Source organism: Cervus elaphus, chromosome X (assembly GCF_910594005.1).
Source record: "Cervus elaphus chromosome X, mCerEla1.1, whole genome shotgun sequence".
Taxonomy (NCBI): Eukaryota; Metazoa; Chordata; class Mammalia; order Artiodactyla; family Cervidae; genus Cervus; species Cervus elaphus.
This window is the reverse complement of record NC_057848.1, coordinates 31,192,506-31,211,215: the sequence shown is the minus strand read 5'-3', so window position 1 is coordinate 31,211,215 and position 18,710 is coordinate 31,192,506. Positions and strand designations below refer to the sequence as shown.

The following is an 18,710-nucleotide window of genomic DNA, read 5'->3' as shown; positions in this document are numbered from 1 at the left end:
TCTCAAAAATATACAAGCAACTCCTGAAGCTCAATTCCAGAAAAATAAATGACCCAATCAAAAAATGGGCCAAAGAACTAAACAGACATTTCTCCAAAGAAGACATACAGATGGCTAACAAACACATGAAAAGATGCTCCACATCACTCATTATCAGAGAAATGCAAATCAAAACCACAATGAGATACCATTACACGCCAGTCAGGATGGCTGCTATCCAAAAGTCTACAAGCAATAAATGCTGGAGAGGGTGTGGAGAAAAGGGAACCCTCTTACACTGTTGGTGGGAATGCAAACTAGTACAGCCGCTATGGAAAACAGTGTGGAGATTTCTTTAAAAACTGGAAATAGAACTGCCATATGACCCAGCAATCCCACTTCTGGGCATACACACTGAGGAAACCAGATCTGAAAGAGACACGTGCACCCCAATGTTCATCGCAGCACTGTTTATAATAGCCAGGACATGGAAGCAACCTAGATGCCCATCAGCAGATGAATGGATAAGGAAGCTGTGGTACATATACACCATGGAATATTACTCAGCCATTAAAAAGAATTCATTTGAACCAGTCCTAATGAGATGGATGAAGCTGGAGCCCATTATACAGAGTGAAGTAAGCCAGAAAGATAAAGAACATTACAGCATACTAACACATATATATGGAATTTAGAAAGGTGATAACGATAACCCTATATGCAAAACAGAAAAAGAGACACAGAAATACAGAACAGACTTTTGAACTCTGTGGGAGAATGTGAGGGTGGGATGTTTCAAAAGAACAGCATGTATACTATCTATGGTGAAACAGATCACCAGCCCAGGTGGGATGCATGAGACAAGTGCTCCGGCCTGGTGCACTGGGAAGACCCAGAGGAATCGGGTGGAGCGGGAGGTGGGAGGGGGGATCGGGATTGGGAATACATGTAAATCCATGGCTGATTCATATCAATGTATGACAAAACCCACTGGAAAAAAAAAAATTAAAAAAAAATTGAATAACACAATCAATGAGATCAAAAACACTCTAGAGGGAACCAAGAGTAGAATAACGGAGGAAGAAGATAGGATAAGTGAGGTAGAAGATAAAATGGTGGAAATAAATGAAGCAGAGAGGAAAAAAGAAAAAAGAATCAAAAGAAATGAGGACAACCTCAGGGACCTCTGGGACAATGTGAAACGCCCCAACATTCGAATCATAGGAGTCCCAGAAGAAGAAGACAAAAAGAAAGGCCATGAGAAAATACTCGAGGAGATAACAGCTGAAAACTTCCCTAAAATGGGGAAGGAAATAGCCACCCAAGACCAAGAAACCCAGAGAGTCCCAAACAGGATAAACCCAAGGCAAAACACCCCAAGACACATATTAATCAAATTAACAAAGATCAAACGCAAAGAACAAATATCAAAAGCAGTAACGGAGAAACAACAAATAACACACAAAGGGATTCCCATAAGGATAACAGCTGACCTATCAATAGAAACCCTTCAGGCCAGAAGGGAATGGCAGGACGTACTGAAAGTAATGAAGGAGAATAACCTACAACCTAGATTACTGTACCCAGCAAGGATCTCATTCAGATATGAAGGAGAATTCAAAAGCTTTACAGACAAGCAAAAGCCAAGAGAATTCAGCACCACCAAACCAGCTCTTCAACAAATGCTAAAGGATCTTCTCTAGACAGGAAACACTGAAAGGTTGTATAAATGTGAACCCAAAACAACCAAGTAAATGGCAACGGGACCACACCTATCAATAATTACCTTAAATGTAAATGGGTTGAATGCCCCAACCAAAAGACAAAGATTGGCTGAATGGATACAAAAACAAGACCCCTATATATGCTGTCTACAAGAGACCCACCTCAAAACAAGAGACACATACAGACTAAAAGTGAAGGGCTGGAAAAAAATATTTCACGCAAACGGAGAACAGGAGTCGCAATACTTATATCAGATAAAATAGACTTTCAAATAAAGGATGTGAAAAGAGACAAAGAAGGACACTACATAATGATCAAAGGATCAAGAAGAAGATATAACAATTATAAATATATATGCACCCAACATAGGAGCACCGCAATATGTATGGCAAACGTTAATGAGTATGAAAGAGGACATTAATAGTAACACAGTAATAGTGGGAGACTTTAATACCCCACTCACAACTATGGATAGATCAACTAAACAGAAAATTAACAAGGAAACACAAACCTTAAATGACACAATGGACCAGCTAGACTAATTGATATCTATAGGACATTTCACCCCAAAGCAGTCAACTTCACCTTTTTCTCAAGTGCACATGGAACCTTCTCCAGAATAGATCATATACATGGGCCATAAATCTAGTCTTGGAAAATTCAAAAAAATTGAAATCATTCCAGTCATCTTTTCTGACCACAGTGCAGTAAGATTAGATCTCAATTACAGGAAAAAAATTGTTAAAAATTGAAACATATGGAGGCTAAATAACACGCTTCTGAATAACCAACAAATCATAGAAGAAATCAAAAAAGAAATCAAAATATGTATAGAAATGAATGAAAATGAAAACACAACAACCCAAAACCTATGGGACACTATAAAAACAGTGCTAAGGGGAAGGTTCATAGCATTACAGGCTTATCTCAAGAAACAAGAAAAAGTCAAATAAATAACCTAACTCTACACCTAAAGCAACTAGAGAAGGAAGAAATGAAGAACCCCAGGGTTAGTAGAAGGAAAGAAATCTTAAAAATTAGGGCAGAAATAAATGCAAAAGAAACTAAAGAGACCATAGCAAAAATCAACAAAGCTAAAAGCTGGTTTTTTGAAAAAATAAACAAAATTGACAAACCATTAACAAGACTCATTAAGAAACAGAGAAGAATCAAATTAACAAAATTAGAAATGAAAATGGAGAGATCACAACAGATAGCACTGAAATACAAAGGATCATAAGAGACTACTACCAGCAGCTCTATGCCAATAAAATGGACAACTTGGAAGAAATGGACAAATTCTTAGAAAAGTATAACTTTCCAAAACTGAACCAGAAAGAAATAGAAGATCTTAACAGAGCCATCACAAGCAAGGAAATCGAAACTGTAATCAGAAATCTTCCAGCAAACAAAAGCCCAGGACTAGATGACTTCACAGCTGAATTCTACCAAAAATTTAGAGAAGAGCTAACACCTATCTTACTCAAACACTTCCAGAAAATTTCAGATGGAGGTAAGCTTCCAAACTCATTCTATGAGGCCACCATCACCCTAATTCCAAAACCAGACAAAGATGCCACAAAAAAAGAAAACTACAGGCCAATATCACTGATGAACATAGATGCAAAAATCCTTAACAAAATTCTAGCAAACAGAATCCAACAACATATTAAAAAGATCATACACCATGACCAAGTGGGCTTTATCCCAGGAATGCAAGGATTCTTTAATATCTGCAAATCAATCAATGTAATACACCACATTAACAAATTGAAAGATAAAAACCATATGATTATCTCAATAGATGCAGAGAAAGCCTTTGACAAAATTCAACACCCATTTATGATTAAAACTCTCCAGAAAGCAGGAATAGAAGGAACATACCTCAACATAATAAAAGCTATATATGACAAACCCACAGCAAGCATTACCCTCAATGGTGAAAAATTGAAAGCATTTCCCCTGAAATCAGGAACAAGACAAGGGTGCCCGCTCTCACCACTACTATTCAACATAGTGTTGGAAGTTCTGGCCACAGCAATCAGAGCAGAAAAAGAAGTAAAAGGAATCCAGATAGGAAAAGAAGAAGTGAAACTCTCGCTGTTTGCCGATGACATGATCCTCTACATAGAAAACCCTAAAGACTACCAGAAAATTACTAGAGCTAATCAACGAATATAGTAAAGTTGCAGGATATAAAATTAACACACAGAAATCCCTTGCATTCCTATACACTAACAATGAGAAAACAGAAAGAGAAATTAAGGAAACAATACCATTCACCATTGCAACAAAAAGAATAAAATACTTAGGAGTATATCTACCTAAAGAAACAAAAGACCTATACATAGAAAACTATAAAACACTGATGAAAGAAATCAAAGAGGACACAAACAGGTGGAGAAACATACCATGTTCATGGATTGGAAGAATTAATATTGTCAAAATGTCTATACTACCCAAAGCAATCTATAGATTCAATGCAATCCCTATCAAGCTACCAATGATATTTTTCACAGAACTAGACCAAATAATTTCACAATTTGTATGGAAATACAAAAAACCCCAAATAGCCAAAGTAATCCTGAGAAAGAAGAATGGAACTGGAGGAATCAACCTGCCTGACTTCAGACTCTACAACAAAGCCACAGTCATCAAGAGAGTATGCTACTGAAACAAAGACAGAAACATAGATCAACGGAACAGAGTAGAAAGCCCAGAGATAAATCCACGAACCTATGGACACCTTATCTTTGACAAAGGAGGCAAGGATATACAATGGAAAAAAGACAACCTCTTTAACAAGTGGTGCTGGGAAAACTGGTCAACCACTTGTAAAAGAATGAAACTAGAACACTTTCTAACACCATACACAAAAATAGACTCAAAATGGATTAAAGATCTAAATGTAAGACCAGAAACTATCAAACTCCTAGAGGAGAGCATAGGCAAAACCCTCTCCGACATGAATCACAGCAGGATCCTCTATGATCCACCTCCCAGAATATTGGAAATAAAAACAAAAATAAACAAATGGGACCTAATGAAACATAAAAGCTTTTGCACAACAAAGGAAACTATAAGTAAGGTGAAAAGACAGCCCTCAGATTGGGAGAAAATAATAGCAAATGAAGCAACAGACAAAGGATTAATCTCAAAAATATACAAGCAACTCCTGAAGCTCAATTCCAGAAAAATAAATGACCCAATCAAAAAATGGGCCAAAGAACTAAACAGACATTTCTCCAAAGAAGACATACAGATGGCTAACAAACACATGAAAAGATGCTCCACATCACTCATTATCAGAGAAATGCAAATCAAAACCACAATGAGATACCATTACACGCCAGTCAGGATGGCTGCTATCCAAAAGTCTACAAGCAATAAATGCTGGAGAGGGTGTGGAGAAAAGGGAACCCTCTTACACTGTTGGTGGGAATGCAAACTAGTACAGCTGCTATGGAGAACAGTGTGGAGATTCCTTAAAAAAATGGAAATAGAACTGCCATATGACCCAGTAATCCCACTCCTGGGCATACACACTGAGGAAACCAGATCTGAAAGAGACACATGCACCCCAATGTTCATCGCAGCACTGTTTATAATAGCCAGGACATGGAAGCAACCTAGATGCCCATCAGCAGACGAATGGATAAGGAAGCTGTGGTACATATACACCATGGAATATTACTCAGCCATTAAAAAGAATTCATTTGAATCAGTTCTAATGAGATGGGTGAAACTAGAGCCCATTATACAGAGTGAAGTAAGCCAGAAAGATAAAGACCAATACAGTATACTAATGCATATATATGGAATTTTAAAAGATGGTAACAATAACCCTATATGCAAAACAGAAAAAGAGACACAGATATATAGAACAGACTTTGGGACTCTGTGGGAGAAGGCGAGGGTGGGATGTTCTGAGAGAATAGCATTGAAACAAGTATACTATCAAGGGTGAAACAGATTACCAGCCCAGGTTGGATGCATGAGACAAGTGCTCAGGGCTTGTACACCGGGAAGACCCAGAGGGCTGGGATGGGGAGGGAGGTGGGAGGGGGACTGGGATGGGGAACACATGTAAATCCATGTCTAATTCATGTCAATGTATGGCAAAAACCACTGCAATATTGTAATTAGCCTTCAACTAATAAAAATAAATGAGAAAAATTTTTTTAATTTTTAAATGATAATAGTAAAAAAAATATCTAGGAATTTCTCTGGAGTTGTTGAGGGCAGTGTGGGGTCAGTTCAGTTCCAGATAGTTCCTTGTTCTATCTTATACTTCTTCTCAAGGTTTATAGGCCCCTTTCAATGTAGTCAGTGCTAACTACAGGGTTTTAATCTGTTGTACCTGTCACTTCCAAAGCGGTTCCCTCTTCTTTGTTTATTTTTGTTTTCCTCTGTTTGCAAGTCTCCTCAGTGTCTAATTTCTGCCCTGACACAAGGGGGCGAAGGCGGACACTTATTTAGGCTCACTTGTTCAGTCGTGCTGTGGAGAGGGAGGAACACTGCAAACAAATCCCGCTGGCATGTGTGGGAAATGCTCACCGTGTCTAGGCCACACTGGGTTTGCCCCCACTCATGGCGTGTGTACTTTGCCAGTCTACACTGCTCAGGCTCCAGATTGCTCTGCAGGGGATCTGTCTAAAGTGAGCCTTGGGTTGTTTGCACTTCCCAGGTCTAAGCTGCTCAGGTTCAGGTTCTCGAGTACTCCACAAAGGCAGACTTGGTTGGGCCTGTGTTTTGTGTCCTTCCCAGGTCTGAGCAGCTCAGGCAACCAGGTGTTTGGCAAGCACACTCTCCCTAGGTGGACGGTGCATCTTATCACCTCCCCAGTCTCAGTAGCTCAGTTTCCTGGGTGCGCTCAGGAGCACCGTCTCAGGTGTGCCATGTGTCTCCTCTGGGGAGCTGATCTCTGGCTGCGACCCTCCTGGTGGATGTCAACCATCCAAGATCCCAAGAAGACTTGGTTAGCAACAGGGAGCCTGCTCACAGTTTGGTAGAGGATGCTGTCTCCAGGGCCAAGATTGCCCGTCACCTTCTGGCTCTGACTGTCTCCTGCCTGCCTCTCTGCCTCCGGCGGGGGGTGGGCCAGTCCGAAGCCAGCTAGCTCTCCTCTGGTATTCGCTCAGTCCCTTGTTCTGTGAGTGGACCCAGCTGTGCCTTAGGTTAGAGCTTTTCACAGGAAAGTTCTCTCTCTCGTTTTTTTTCCCTCTCTCTCTCTCTGGCTATCCCACAGTTTGGGTTGCTATCTCACGTTAGCTCCCTCAGATTGTCCTCAGGGCATTCAGGCCTGGTCCTTACCCTAAGCATGCAACCCACACCTCCCTGTTCAGTCCCCGCTTGCTGGAGGTGGACACGAGTGTCTGAGCTACTTCTCTACTGGGAGTTGTGTCCTGGTGTTTGGAAACTTCTCCTTCTTCCCGACTCCCTCCCTGGGACAGGTCTCCGTCCCTAACTCTTTTGTCTCTCTGTTTATCTTTTATATTTTGTCCTACCTCCTTTCGAAGACAATGGGCTGCCTTTCTGGGTACCTGGTGTCCTCCACCAGCATTCAGAAGTTGTTTTGCTCAGTGTTCAAATTTGCTCAGAGTTCAAATGATCTTTTGATGAATTTGGAGGGGAGAAAGTGGTCTCCCTGTCCTATTCCTCTGCCATCTTAGGACCGCTCCCCTTGGTTCTTCTTTTTCAAGATTTTTTAAAGCTATTCTATTACGTTTCCATATGAGCTTTTGGATCAGCCTGTCAATTTTTTTTTAAACCTGCCAGCTGGGGTTTCAATAGGAATTGGATTGAAGCTACTGATCAATTTGAGAGATATTGTCCTCTTAACAATATTAATAAGTCTTCCAACCCATTAATATGGGATACTTTTTCCATTTATTTAAGCCTTCTTCAATTTCTTTCAAACAATATTTTGTAGTTTTCAGAGTGCAAATTAGACACTTCTTGCATTTTTTCCTAAGTATTTTATTCCTTTTTATGCTATTTTAAATGGAATTGCTTTCTTAATTTCATTTTGGATTTTTTATTCCCAGTTCATAGAAGTGCAATTGATTTTTGTATATTGATTTTATCTCCTGTAACTTTGCTGAACTATTAGCTCTAGTAGTTCTCTTTTTAGTGGACTCCTTGGGATTTTCTCTCTACAAGATCATGCAACCTGCAAATAAAGAAGTTTACTTTTTCCTTTTCAATATGAATGACTTTTATTTCATTTTCTTGCCTAATTAATCTTAGCTTAAAATCTCCAGCACAATATTGAACAAAAGTCTATTGTTCCTGATCTTAGAGGGAAAACTTTCAGTCTTTCACCATTGACGATGGGGTTTTCATAGATACCTTTTATCAAGTGAAGAAGTTCTGTTCTATTCTTATTTTGTTGGTCATTTTTGTTGTGCAAAGAGAATTGAATTTTTTCAAATATTTTTTCTGCATCTATTAAGATTATCATCTGATTTTTATCCTTTAGTCTACTGATTTATTCAACATGATTTTGAAGAATATGTTTTATTGTAAGAACTACTGGAAGAGTCCTCTAGCCACACAGTATGAAAGTTCCTTTAATTTAACTGACAGTATGCTTCATAAGACATTGTTAAATGTTTAAAGACATATTTGGGAGCAGGCTAAGTGGGTAGCCACTAGGAGGAGTGGCTGGGAGATATGCCAAGGTACTCCTCTAGAAACATCCTGTGATAAAAACAAAATTTTAATCCCATGACTTGAAAAGTCTCTTTTTCTATTTTAGGGAAGTTGCAAAGAGGAGACACTAAAAACTCAGTAAACTCCATTGCTGTATGCAGAGTAAGCTAAATTGGCCAGAAATGCATGTCAGGTGCTCCTCTTTCTCGCAGAGAGTAGAAACAAATATGGCTGGGTGAAATTCCCGACATCAGACAGAAAGGCTTGAGAAGCTTGCTTGAGGGAGAGAGAGCTCAGATATGATGTGGTCAGTGGGACAATTTCTGGAGAAATAAAACTCTAATAGAGGTTTGGACCTCCTGTCCTGACTGAAGATAAGGGAAAGAGACAATAGAGTACCCTGCTTAACACCACCTTCGATGGAGACTCCTTGGTTTGAACCCCAGCTCTGCCACTTACTAGTTGGTGCCCTTACCTCTCTGAGCCTCCGTTTTCTCACCTATGTAAGGGGCATAGAGTTGCTAAGAATAAATGAAATTGTGTTTTAAAGCCTCCATCAAAATACCCAGAACTTAACAGTCATAAAAATTGACATTCCCTTTCTTCTCCTACTCAGGAAATTATGTTACTGATGAGAGAAATAACATCAGGACACAGGGTGAAGAAATCGGGAGTAAGATGGGGATTTTATCAAAATTCCCAGATAAAAGGTCATGAACCCTGGAGAGGTATGTTTGGGCTCATGAGAAATCAGTTTAAATCCTTTATACAAGAATAAAATTAAGAAAAAGTATTTGGTATCAGGGTACTTTCAGCTGCATGTCAACAAGCTGGTTTACAGGATAAAATACTGTATTATCTCACATAATAGGATATCCAGAAATAGTGTGTGCTACCAGGCTAGTTGATTCAGCATCTGTGTAATTTCATGAAAGACACAGTTGCTTTGGTTCTTCTTCCCATCATCTAAAGAGCCCAATTCATCCCAGGGCTTGTTTCTCTTGTGGTTGTAAGAAGGCCATTTGTAACAATCTCTGTACACATACTTATTCATATGCAGTGGGAAGGAGAGAGACAATGGTTCATTCAAATATAAATTAAAAATCCTTCATTTCTGTCTTACTGGGGTCCCCATTGGTCACTGTCCACCTATGGCCTTATTAATAACTAATCTCATGGGATTGTAAACCTCTGATTGGCTTAAGCCTGGATTCCTAAACCAATCACTAACAAGAAAGAGGGAATTACCATAACTGATTCACGTGACTGATAGTGGATAAGCCTTTTGGGCCCCCAAAGGAGGATGATCATGGCATGGAGCAGACCCCCCAGGCAATCAGCAATGAGAATGTAGTTTGAGGAGCAGACTTCAGTGATTTTAAGCCACTAAGGCTTTTGGGGTTGTTTGTCACTGCAGAATAAGCTAACCTATGTTATATAACAATATAAAATGTAAGTAAAATGTTATAAACTATACTGAGAGGATTGAGAGAAGAGAAGTGCCAGTGGGGGTGTAATTGAGCTACATCCTCATCTCTGAAAGCAGAAAGTCAATAGATGACATTTAAAATTAAAATAAACCGTGTAAGTAGTCATGTTATTTAGAAATATGGAGAAAACTACCAGGAAATAAACCAAAGTCAGTTCAGTTCAGTAGCTCAGTCATGTCTGACTCTTTGTGACCCCATGGACTGTAGCATACCAGGCTTCCCTGTCCATCACCAACTCCCAGGGCTTGCTCAAACTCATGTCCATCGAGTCAGTAATGTCATCCAACCATCTCATCCTCTATCATCCCCTTCTCCTCCCGCCTTCAATCTTTCCCAGCATAAGGGTCTTTTCCAATGAGTCAGTTTTTTGCATCAAGTGGCCAAAGTATTGGAGTTTCAGCTTCAGCATCAGTCCTTCCAATGAACACTCAGGACTGATCTCCTTTAGGATGGACTGGTTGGATCTCCTTGCAGTCCAAGGGACTCTCAAGAGTCTTCTCCAACACCACAGTTCAAAACCATCAATTCTTTGGTGCTCAGCTTTCTTTATAGTCCAACTCTCACATTCATACATGACTACTGGAAAAACCATTGCTTTGACTAGATGGACCTCTGTTGGTAAAGTAATGTCTCTGCTTTTTAATATGCTGTCTAGGTTGGTCATAGCCTTTCTTCCAAGGAGCAAGTGTCTTTTAATTGTGTGGCTGCAGTCACCACCTGCAGTGATTTTGGAGTCCAAGAAAATAGTCTCTCACTGTTTCCATTGTTTCCCCATCTATTTCCCATGAAGTGATGGGACCAGATGCCATGATCTTAGTTTTCTGAATGTTGAGCTTTAAGCCAACTTTTTCACTCTCCTCTTTCACTTTCATCAAGAGGCTCTTTAGTTCTTTTTCACTTTCTGCCATAAGATACCAAAACAAGCTGCTAAAATAATTGAAAGTTATCACCCAGGGAATAGGCCTAGGATAGGAAGAGGTGGGGCAGGGGGATTTTTGCTTCCCTTATAGTCTCTTCTGGACTTTTTAAATACTTTATAATAATGTGCTTACATTCCTTTAATGACTTTTTAAGTTGTTTCCAATTATTTTACTTTATTTTATGCAAAGTCTATAAAATGATCACTTCAGGTTCTGGGAACATGGTCATAAAATCCAGCTGACATCTTCCTGAATGGGAAGTTGTACTTTTCACGACTCATATCTCACATAGTTAATTCCTGAAGGACATTTCACATTTGACCACCTGATGATCAAACTGGTAACCTGACAACCAGTCTCAAAATTAAGATAAGAACAAGAGACTATTTTTGTTTGCACCATTTAATATCATTTCAGAGAGAAAAAATACATCAATAAGGCTTCTGCCCAGCAAATAAAGTAATTTAAATTTGTTATGAAATGGGCTATTTGCTGGCCTGGCATTGTTCTTTAACAAAGACTTTTTGAGTGGATTCCTCTCCTACCAGGGACCTGAGCCTGTTTTCCAAAACCTCCTCTATCAACATTGAAGTCTTCTTGAAACTCATCTCTTAACTGGCCCCCAGATTGACCACGGCCATATTGTCTGCCCTCTCTAAAGCCTAGATCCCAGTCTGTGCAGATGATACAGTCATCTAGGCTGGTGCCATTTAGGAATTGCATGGCATTTTCAGCCTCATCTCTGTTAAAGTATTCTATGAAACAGAAACCACAGGCCATTTTCTTTATTTTATCCAGGCCCATATAAACATTCTTGATGTCACCACATCTACTAAAGAGCTCATATATTTGCTCTTCGGTTGTATAAAAGGAAAGATTCCCCACATAAAGTGTGGAGCTTTCTATCAGTAATCTTTCTTGCTCATCGTTGTCACCACTAAACTTCTGGTCCCAGTACTCGCTCAGCTCCAGGGAAGAGTCATTGCACAGAATGCTTAGGTCATTGGATGTGGCACCATGTGGGCACCGTGAGGATCCAGCTTAGCAGTAGTGACACCACCAAAGAAGCCCTAAATTAAATTTTAAAGAAAGTAAAGTTACAAGGAGGGAAACTGAAATACAAACTTGTGTGTATTTGAGGTTTGCATCAAGGCATAGACAACCTCAGCTCTTGATTGTGAAAATCACATCAAGGCAAACCAAAAATGCTAAGTTCCAAGTCCCAGGAACATGGTCATAAAATCCAGTTTTGCAAGTCTTCCTGAAAGGGAAGTTATGCTGCCTTAGGTTGACTCAGATGTTGTACATACCTCATCTATTACCAAAGAACACGTTTAATAACAGTACCCTCTGGGAAAATACAGCATAAAATGGTAAAAGGAATCAAATTTTCATGGAGAATGAGCACTACCACCACTTCTGATCAAGGACTAGGCATCAGATAAAACATACCTAACCAGGGGCCAAAGTACCAATATAGTTGTGACATACTCTCATAATTTAAAATAACAAATTTGTGATTCAGGCCTATAATATGGCAATCACTATATTATACTGTTAAATTAGGCAAAATCTCTATATATTGTCAAGTACACAAGTGAAGTGAAAAGGGAAAGTGAAAGTCACCCAATTGTGTCTGACTCTTTGAGACCCCATGAACTGTACAGTTCATGGAATTCTGCAGGCCAGAATACTGGAGTGGGTAGCCTTTCCCTTCTCCAGGGGATCTTCCCAACCCAGGGATCAAACCCAGGTCTCCTGCATTGCAGGTGGATTATTTACCAACTGAGCTATCAGGGAAGCCCTCAATATACAAGTAGTTATATAAAAATGAAAACTCTCTGGCATTACAAACTTTGATCTAAATTAAGATTAGATTTTATTAGCAATAATTCCACTTATTATCTTAGACTTTAGAACTTTAATATAATTAATTGAATATTCCAAGTCTATTTAAAAACCCTTCCCAGATAATTTTAACGAATGCCCTTTTCCCCCTTTACAAAATGTTCTTACTGTAGTCAGAGGCATTAAACATGATTCAACTGGTTTTAGCTACACTTTTCAAAAATATGCATTAGTTTTCCCTGCTCCCCTGACTCCTATTTTGCAGTGGTTCCCAAATTTTAGTGGGAAAGAAATATCTGCAAACTAGACTGAAATGCAGCTTCCTGAAGTCCACCCTTAAGAGATTCTGACTCAGTAGATCTAGAACAAGAACTGACATTTAACATGTAACCTGAGCCCTTCAGTGATCTAGGTGCAAGTGGTCTAAGGACCACACTTGGAGAAACTCTTCTGAGGAAATGCATTCTCTTACAAAACCTGCAATGAGCAATCTTTATTTGCCAGGCACTATGCAAAGTGCTATGAATGCAAAAATGAAAAAGACAGTGTAAGTATGATTTTCAGAAATTATTGTATCCCCAGCACCTAGCATGAACAATGACTTGCACATACAGTAAACATGGAATAAATACCTCTTGAATGAAAGAATGCACGAGTTCAGAATTGACTGATGCAGGGGGCAAGTAAACAAGAGAATACAATATGGTGTGATCCATACTGTTTTAATGATATACAGGGGGAAAGAGAGAATGAAACTAACGTTTATTGGGCATCAACTTTGTGATAGACATTGTGTGCACTTTCCACTACATCACACAGGAGGAGGAACAGTTATTCAGTTTGGAGGCACCAGAGAGGGTGTCCAGAGGGAAGGCTGGGTACACTGATTCTCAAATGACAAGGAGGGTGTGTGCATGTGTGTATGTGCGTTTTGGGGGAGGGGAGAATGTAGAAATTGAGGGAACAAACCAGACAGAAGAAACATGTGCAAGGGTAGAACTCAAAGAAAAATAAAAGCACGGAAAACTGAAATGGGAGCCTAAATAAAACCAGGTGCAAACAACAGTGCTGTACCATTCAAAGCAATAAAAATGGGGGGCCCTGCTTATTTAGATGTCATTTGAAGAGCAGTAGGAAGCCCACTGCTCCCAAATCTTCTTCCTGACAGCATTTCAGTGACGTTTGAAAGTCTGGGAACTTTCTGCTGGAAACTCATTACTTTGAGTCATTGACAAATTGCCCCCTTTAAAAACAAATATCCCTCCCAGACTTCATTTCTTTTTTTTTTTTTTTTTATCTCTTTACTAGATTGGCCGATCAGAGAATGTGATATCTATAGTGGGTTGCAATCCATCCAGGCATTAAGCAAACTTTCCCATATTTTCCTTGTTGATGAGATAGCAAAATACAGGCTGGGTGCCCCAGCTGTTTGTTGCGATGAGCCTGTAACTAGTTGAACAAATGAATGATTTGGTATCACACATGAAGGGAAGTTGTAGGAGTGAGCCAAAAAGCTCTATTCTTGGCTGTGTCTTATTCAGCTCATTTATAATTTTGGCTTCCTACAAACAAGAGCTTTTAAAATGATCAGAATATGGATGTCCAAAGATGGAATGGCTGCCTTGGGGAACAGTAAGCACTAGGTACTAGCACTAGGAATTCAAGTCAACCTTGGAGAATACCTTGCCTGGCAGTCAGCAGTGGAGACACCCCTTTTAACCAGTGTAGTGTTGTGAAAAGTAGAAAAAACAGTGAAAGTGTTAGTTGCCCAGTCCTGTCCTACTCTTTGCAACCCCATGGACTATAGCCTGCCAGGCTCCTCTGTCCGTGGAGTTTTCAGGGCAAGAATACTGGAATGGGGAATGGGCTGCCATTTCCTTCTCTAGGGGATCTTCCTGACCCAGGGATCAAACCTGCATCTTGTGATTTCAGGCTGACTCTTGTAGTGTTATGAATCAAGCATAAATTTTGAAGTCAAAAGACCTCAGTTCAAACCTAAACTTCACCATTTATTATCAATGTGACCCTCAGGAAAGTAGTTAACCATAGTGATTTCAGTTTCCTCATCTATAAACTGGGGATCAAAACATGAACCTTGAAGCAAGTACTGTGACAATGTCATAGGGGGAAACACCTATCAGTGGTGGCGCAGACAGTAAGGAATCTGCCTGCCAATGCCAGAGACATAGGAGATCCAGGTTTGATCCCTGGGTCAGGAAGATTCCTTGGAGGAGGGAATGGATACCCACTCCAGTATGCTTGCCTGGAGAATCACATGGACAGAGGAGTCTGGCAGGCTACAGTCCATGGGGTTGTAAAGAGTTGGATACGACTGAGCGACTTTCATTTTCACTTTTCATAGGCCTTAAAACACTGTTCAGTTCAGTTCAGTTGCTCAGTCATGTCTGACTCTTTGCGACCCCATGGACTGCAGTACACCAGGCTTCCCTGTCCATCACCAACTTCCGGGGCTTGCTCAAACTCATGTCCATTGAGTCAGTAACGTCATCCAACCATCTCATCCACTATCATCACCTTCTCCTCCTGCCCTCAATCTTTTCTAGCATCAGGGTTTTTTCCTATGAGTAAGTTCTTCACATCAGATGGCCAAGGTATTGGAGTTTCAGCTTCAGCATCAGTCCTTCCAATGAATATTCAGGACTGATCTCCTTTAGGATTGACTGGTTCCATCTCCTTGCAGTCCAAGGGACTCTCAAGAGTCTTCTCCAACAACACAGTTCAAAGCATCAATTCTTTGGTGCTCAGCTTTCTTTATAGTCCAACTCTCACATTCATACATGACTACTGGAAAAACCATTGCTTTGACTAGATGGACCTCTGTTGGTAAAGTAATGTCTCTGCTTTTTAATATGCTGTCTAGGTTGGTCATAGCTTTTCTTCCAACGAGCAAGCATCTTTTAATTGCATGGCTGCAGTCACCATCTGCAGTGATTTTGGAGTCCAAGAAAATAAAGTCTGTCACTGTTTCCATTGTTTCCCCACCTATTTGCCATGAAGTGATGGAACCAGATGCCATGATCTTAATTTTCTCAATGTTGAGTTTTAAGCCAATTTTTTCACTCTTCTCTTTCACTTTCATCAAGAGGCTCTTTAGTTCTTCTCTGCTTTCTGCCATAAGGGTAGAGACATCTGCATATCTGAGGTTATTGATATTTCTCCTGGCAATCTTGATTCCAGCTTGTGCTTCATCCAGCTGGGCATTTCACATGATGTATTCTGCATATAAGTTAAAGAAGCAGTGTAACAATATACAGCCTTGACGTACTCCTTTCCCAATTTGGAACTTGTCTATTGCTCCATGTCCAGTTCTAACTGTTGCTTCTTGACCTGCATACAGATTTCTCAGCAGGCAGGTCAGGTGGTGTGGTATTCCCATCTCTTGAAGAATTTTCCACAGTTTGGGGAAAGGTATAGAATCAGAAAAATCCTGGGAAAGACCAGCATTTAAAGGGTGGCAGAGGTAGAGTCCACAAAGAAGCATATAAAGGAGTAACTAGAGAAGAATGAGGAGAATCAGGAGAGGAGCAGCATCACCAAAGCCAAGCAGTAGACACTTTCAAGAGAGGCATGAGGACAGAAATGGAATGAGAGTTAGATATTAAATGCAGCAGCAAGATGTCCAGTAAAACAGAGGTTTGTTAAAACAAATACTTAAAATTGTTCATTGGATTTGGCAATCAGGATATCATTAGCTTCCTTAACAAGAGCAGTAACCGTTGTGTTCTGGGATCAGAAAAGCCAGACTGGGGTTGGGGTGAGGTGGGAGGTGGGATGTGGAGGGAGGCAGGGCTGGCTTTTGAATGGGAGGTGAGGAAATGAGTGTAGACTATTCTTGTGAAAGGCAACTGTGATAGTGGGTGGAATACGGTGAGCACCAGTTAAAGATAGAGCCAAAGGAGAGTTTGCTTCTTTTTTTAAAAGTTGAAGTATAATTGATTTACAATGTTGTATTAGTTTCTGGTATACAACAACATGATTCAGATATATATATATATATACACATACATATATACATGCATACTGACATATATATGTATGTATATATATATGTATATATATACATGTATGTATTGTTGTTGTTGTGTTGGTTGCTCAGTCATGTCCAACTCTTTGAGACCCCATGGACTGTAGCCCACCAGGCTCCTCTGTCCATGGTATGCTCCAGGCAAGAAACTGGAATAGGTTGCCATGACCTCCTCCAGGGGATCTTCCCAACCCAGGGATTGAACCTAGGTCTCCTGCATTGCAGGTGGATTCTTTACTGTCTGAGCCACCAGAGAAACCCATATGAATGTATACATACATATATATGTATATTTTTTAAGATTCTTTTTCATTATAGTTTATTACAAGATATTGACTATAGTTCTCTGCACTATACAGTAGGATCTTGTTGCTTATCTATTCTCTATATAGTAGTTTGTATCTATCAATCCCAAACTCTTAGTTTATCCCTCCCTCCTCCTTTCCCTTTTGGCAACTATAAGTTTGTTTTCAATGTCTGTGAGTCTGTTTCTGTTTTGTAAATAATTCATTTGTATCAATTCTTTAGATTCCATATATTTGTGATATCTTATGATTTTTGTCTTTCTCTCTCTGACTTCCTTCACTTAGTATGATAATGTCCAGGTCCATGTCTGTTTCTTTTGTAACAGGAGAAAGTCGTACATATCTAAATGCTGATGGGGAAACAGCCAGTAAAAAGACAAAGAAAGGTTGAAGATACAGATGAGTGAGGTGATAACTGAAGAAGAGAGGTCAAGGAAGTGGGAGAGAATAGGCTCCAAATCATAAGCAGTTCCTGCAAAGTAGGAAGAAAGGAGGTAGGACATGTAGGGATGCAACTCTGTGGCAGGGTGGGGTGAGGGAAGGAAATTGAAAGGATGAATCTTGGACATGGGTCATTTACAAGGACATTAAAGTCACTCAGGATAAGGGCCAGAGTTGGGGAGACTATAAGTGAGATGCCGAGATCCTCAATAAGTGAGAGACCTGGAGAGCAGTGGATATGAGGAAGAAGGCTGGGAAGAAGGTAGCTATACCATCTCCTGGACCCATGGCGTAAGAGAGAACAGAGAACCTCTACCACTGAAATTCTAGACAACTTGGTTAGTAAATATCAAGTATCTGACCCAAAGGAGGTGCTCAACAAATGTGAAGAAGTGACTTTTTAAAGCCAACACAGGGGAGGAGCCAAGATGGTGGAGGAATAGGAGGGGGAGACCACTTTCTCTCCTACAAATTCATTGAAAGAACAACTGAACGCAGAGCAAACTTCACAAAACAACTTCTGATCACTAGCTGAGGACATCAGGCACCCAGAAAAGCAGCCCATTGTCTTCGAAAGGAGGTAGGACAAAATATAAAAGATAAAAAGAGAGACAAAAGAGCTAGGGACGGAGACCCGTCCCGGGAAGGGAGTCTTAATAGAGGAAGTTTCCAAACACCAGGAAACCCTCTCACTGGCGGGTCTAGGGGAAGTTTTCGAATCTCGGAGGGCAACCTAACTGGGAGGAAAAATAAATAAAACCCACAGATTATGTGCCTAATAGCAACTCCCAACAGAAAAGTACCCCAGACGCCCGCATCCGCCACCAGCAAGTGGGGGCGGAACGGAGAGGAGCGGGCGGCATTGCTTAGGGTAAGGGCTGGGCCTGAGTGCCCTGAGGGCAATCGGAGGGAGCTTTTGTGAGATAGCAACTTAAACTGTGGGATAGCAAAAGAGAGAGAGAAAATTAACCGGCCCGAACACACTGCCGGCCGTTCGCAGAACAAAGGAACCGAGCAAGTCCAGAGGAGCTAGCCGGCTGCGGACTGGCCCAGCCCCGCCAGAGGCAGGAAGCAGGAGGGGAGGGGAAAGGGGCAAACTCGGCCCCAGAGATGGCATTCCCTACCACACTGCAAACAGGCCTCCAGTTTCTAACCAAAGACTTCCTGAGATTCTGGATGGTCAACATCCGCCGGGAGGGTTGCGGCTAAACACAAGTCGCACGCACCCAACTGGCGGGGGCGGAAACTGAGGCTGGGGCCGTGGAGAGGAGAAGACGCACTGCACCCGGGGATAGTGCGCCCG

General features: G+C 40.7%; 1 protein-coding gene across 1 annotated transcript in view; it reads right to left on the bottom strand.

Annotated features, from left to right (window-relative positions):
* Nucleotides 1-17,695, bottom strand: part of NCBP2L (nuclear cap binding protein subunit 2 like) — a 57,634-nt gene extending 39,939 nt beyond the window's left edge. The window contains exons 1-2 of the mRNA XM_043895865.1: nucleotides 17,680-17,695; nucleotides 11,314-11,808 (exon numbers count right to left, since the gene is read on the bottom strand). Of these exons, the coding sequence (XP_043751800.1) occupies nucleotides 11,314-11,808; nucleotides 17,680-17,695 (511 nt within the window). The remainder of the gene's footprint in view (nucleotides 1-11,313; nucleotides 11,809-17,679) is intronic.
* Nucleotides 17,696-18,710: the final 1,015 nt, after the last annotated feature.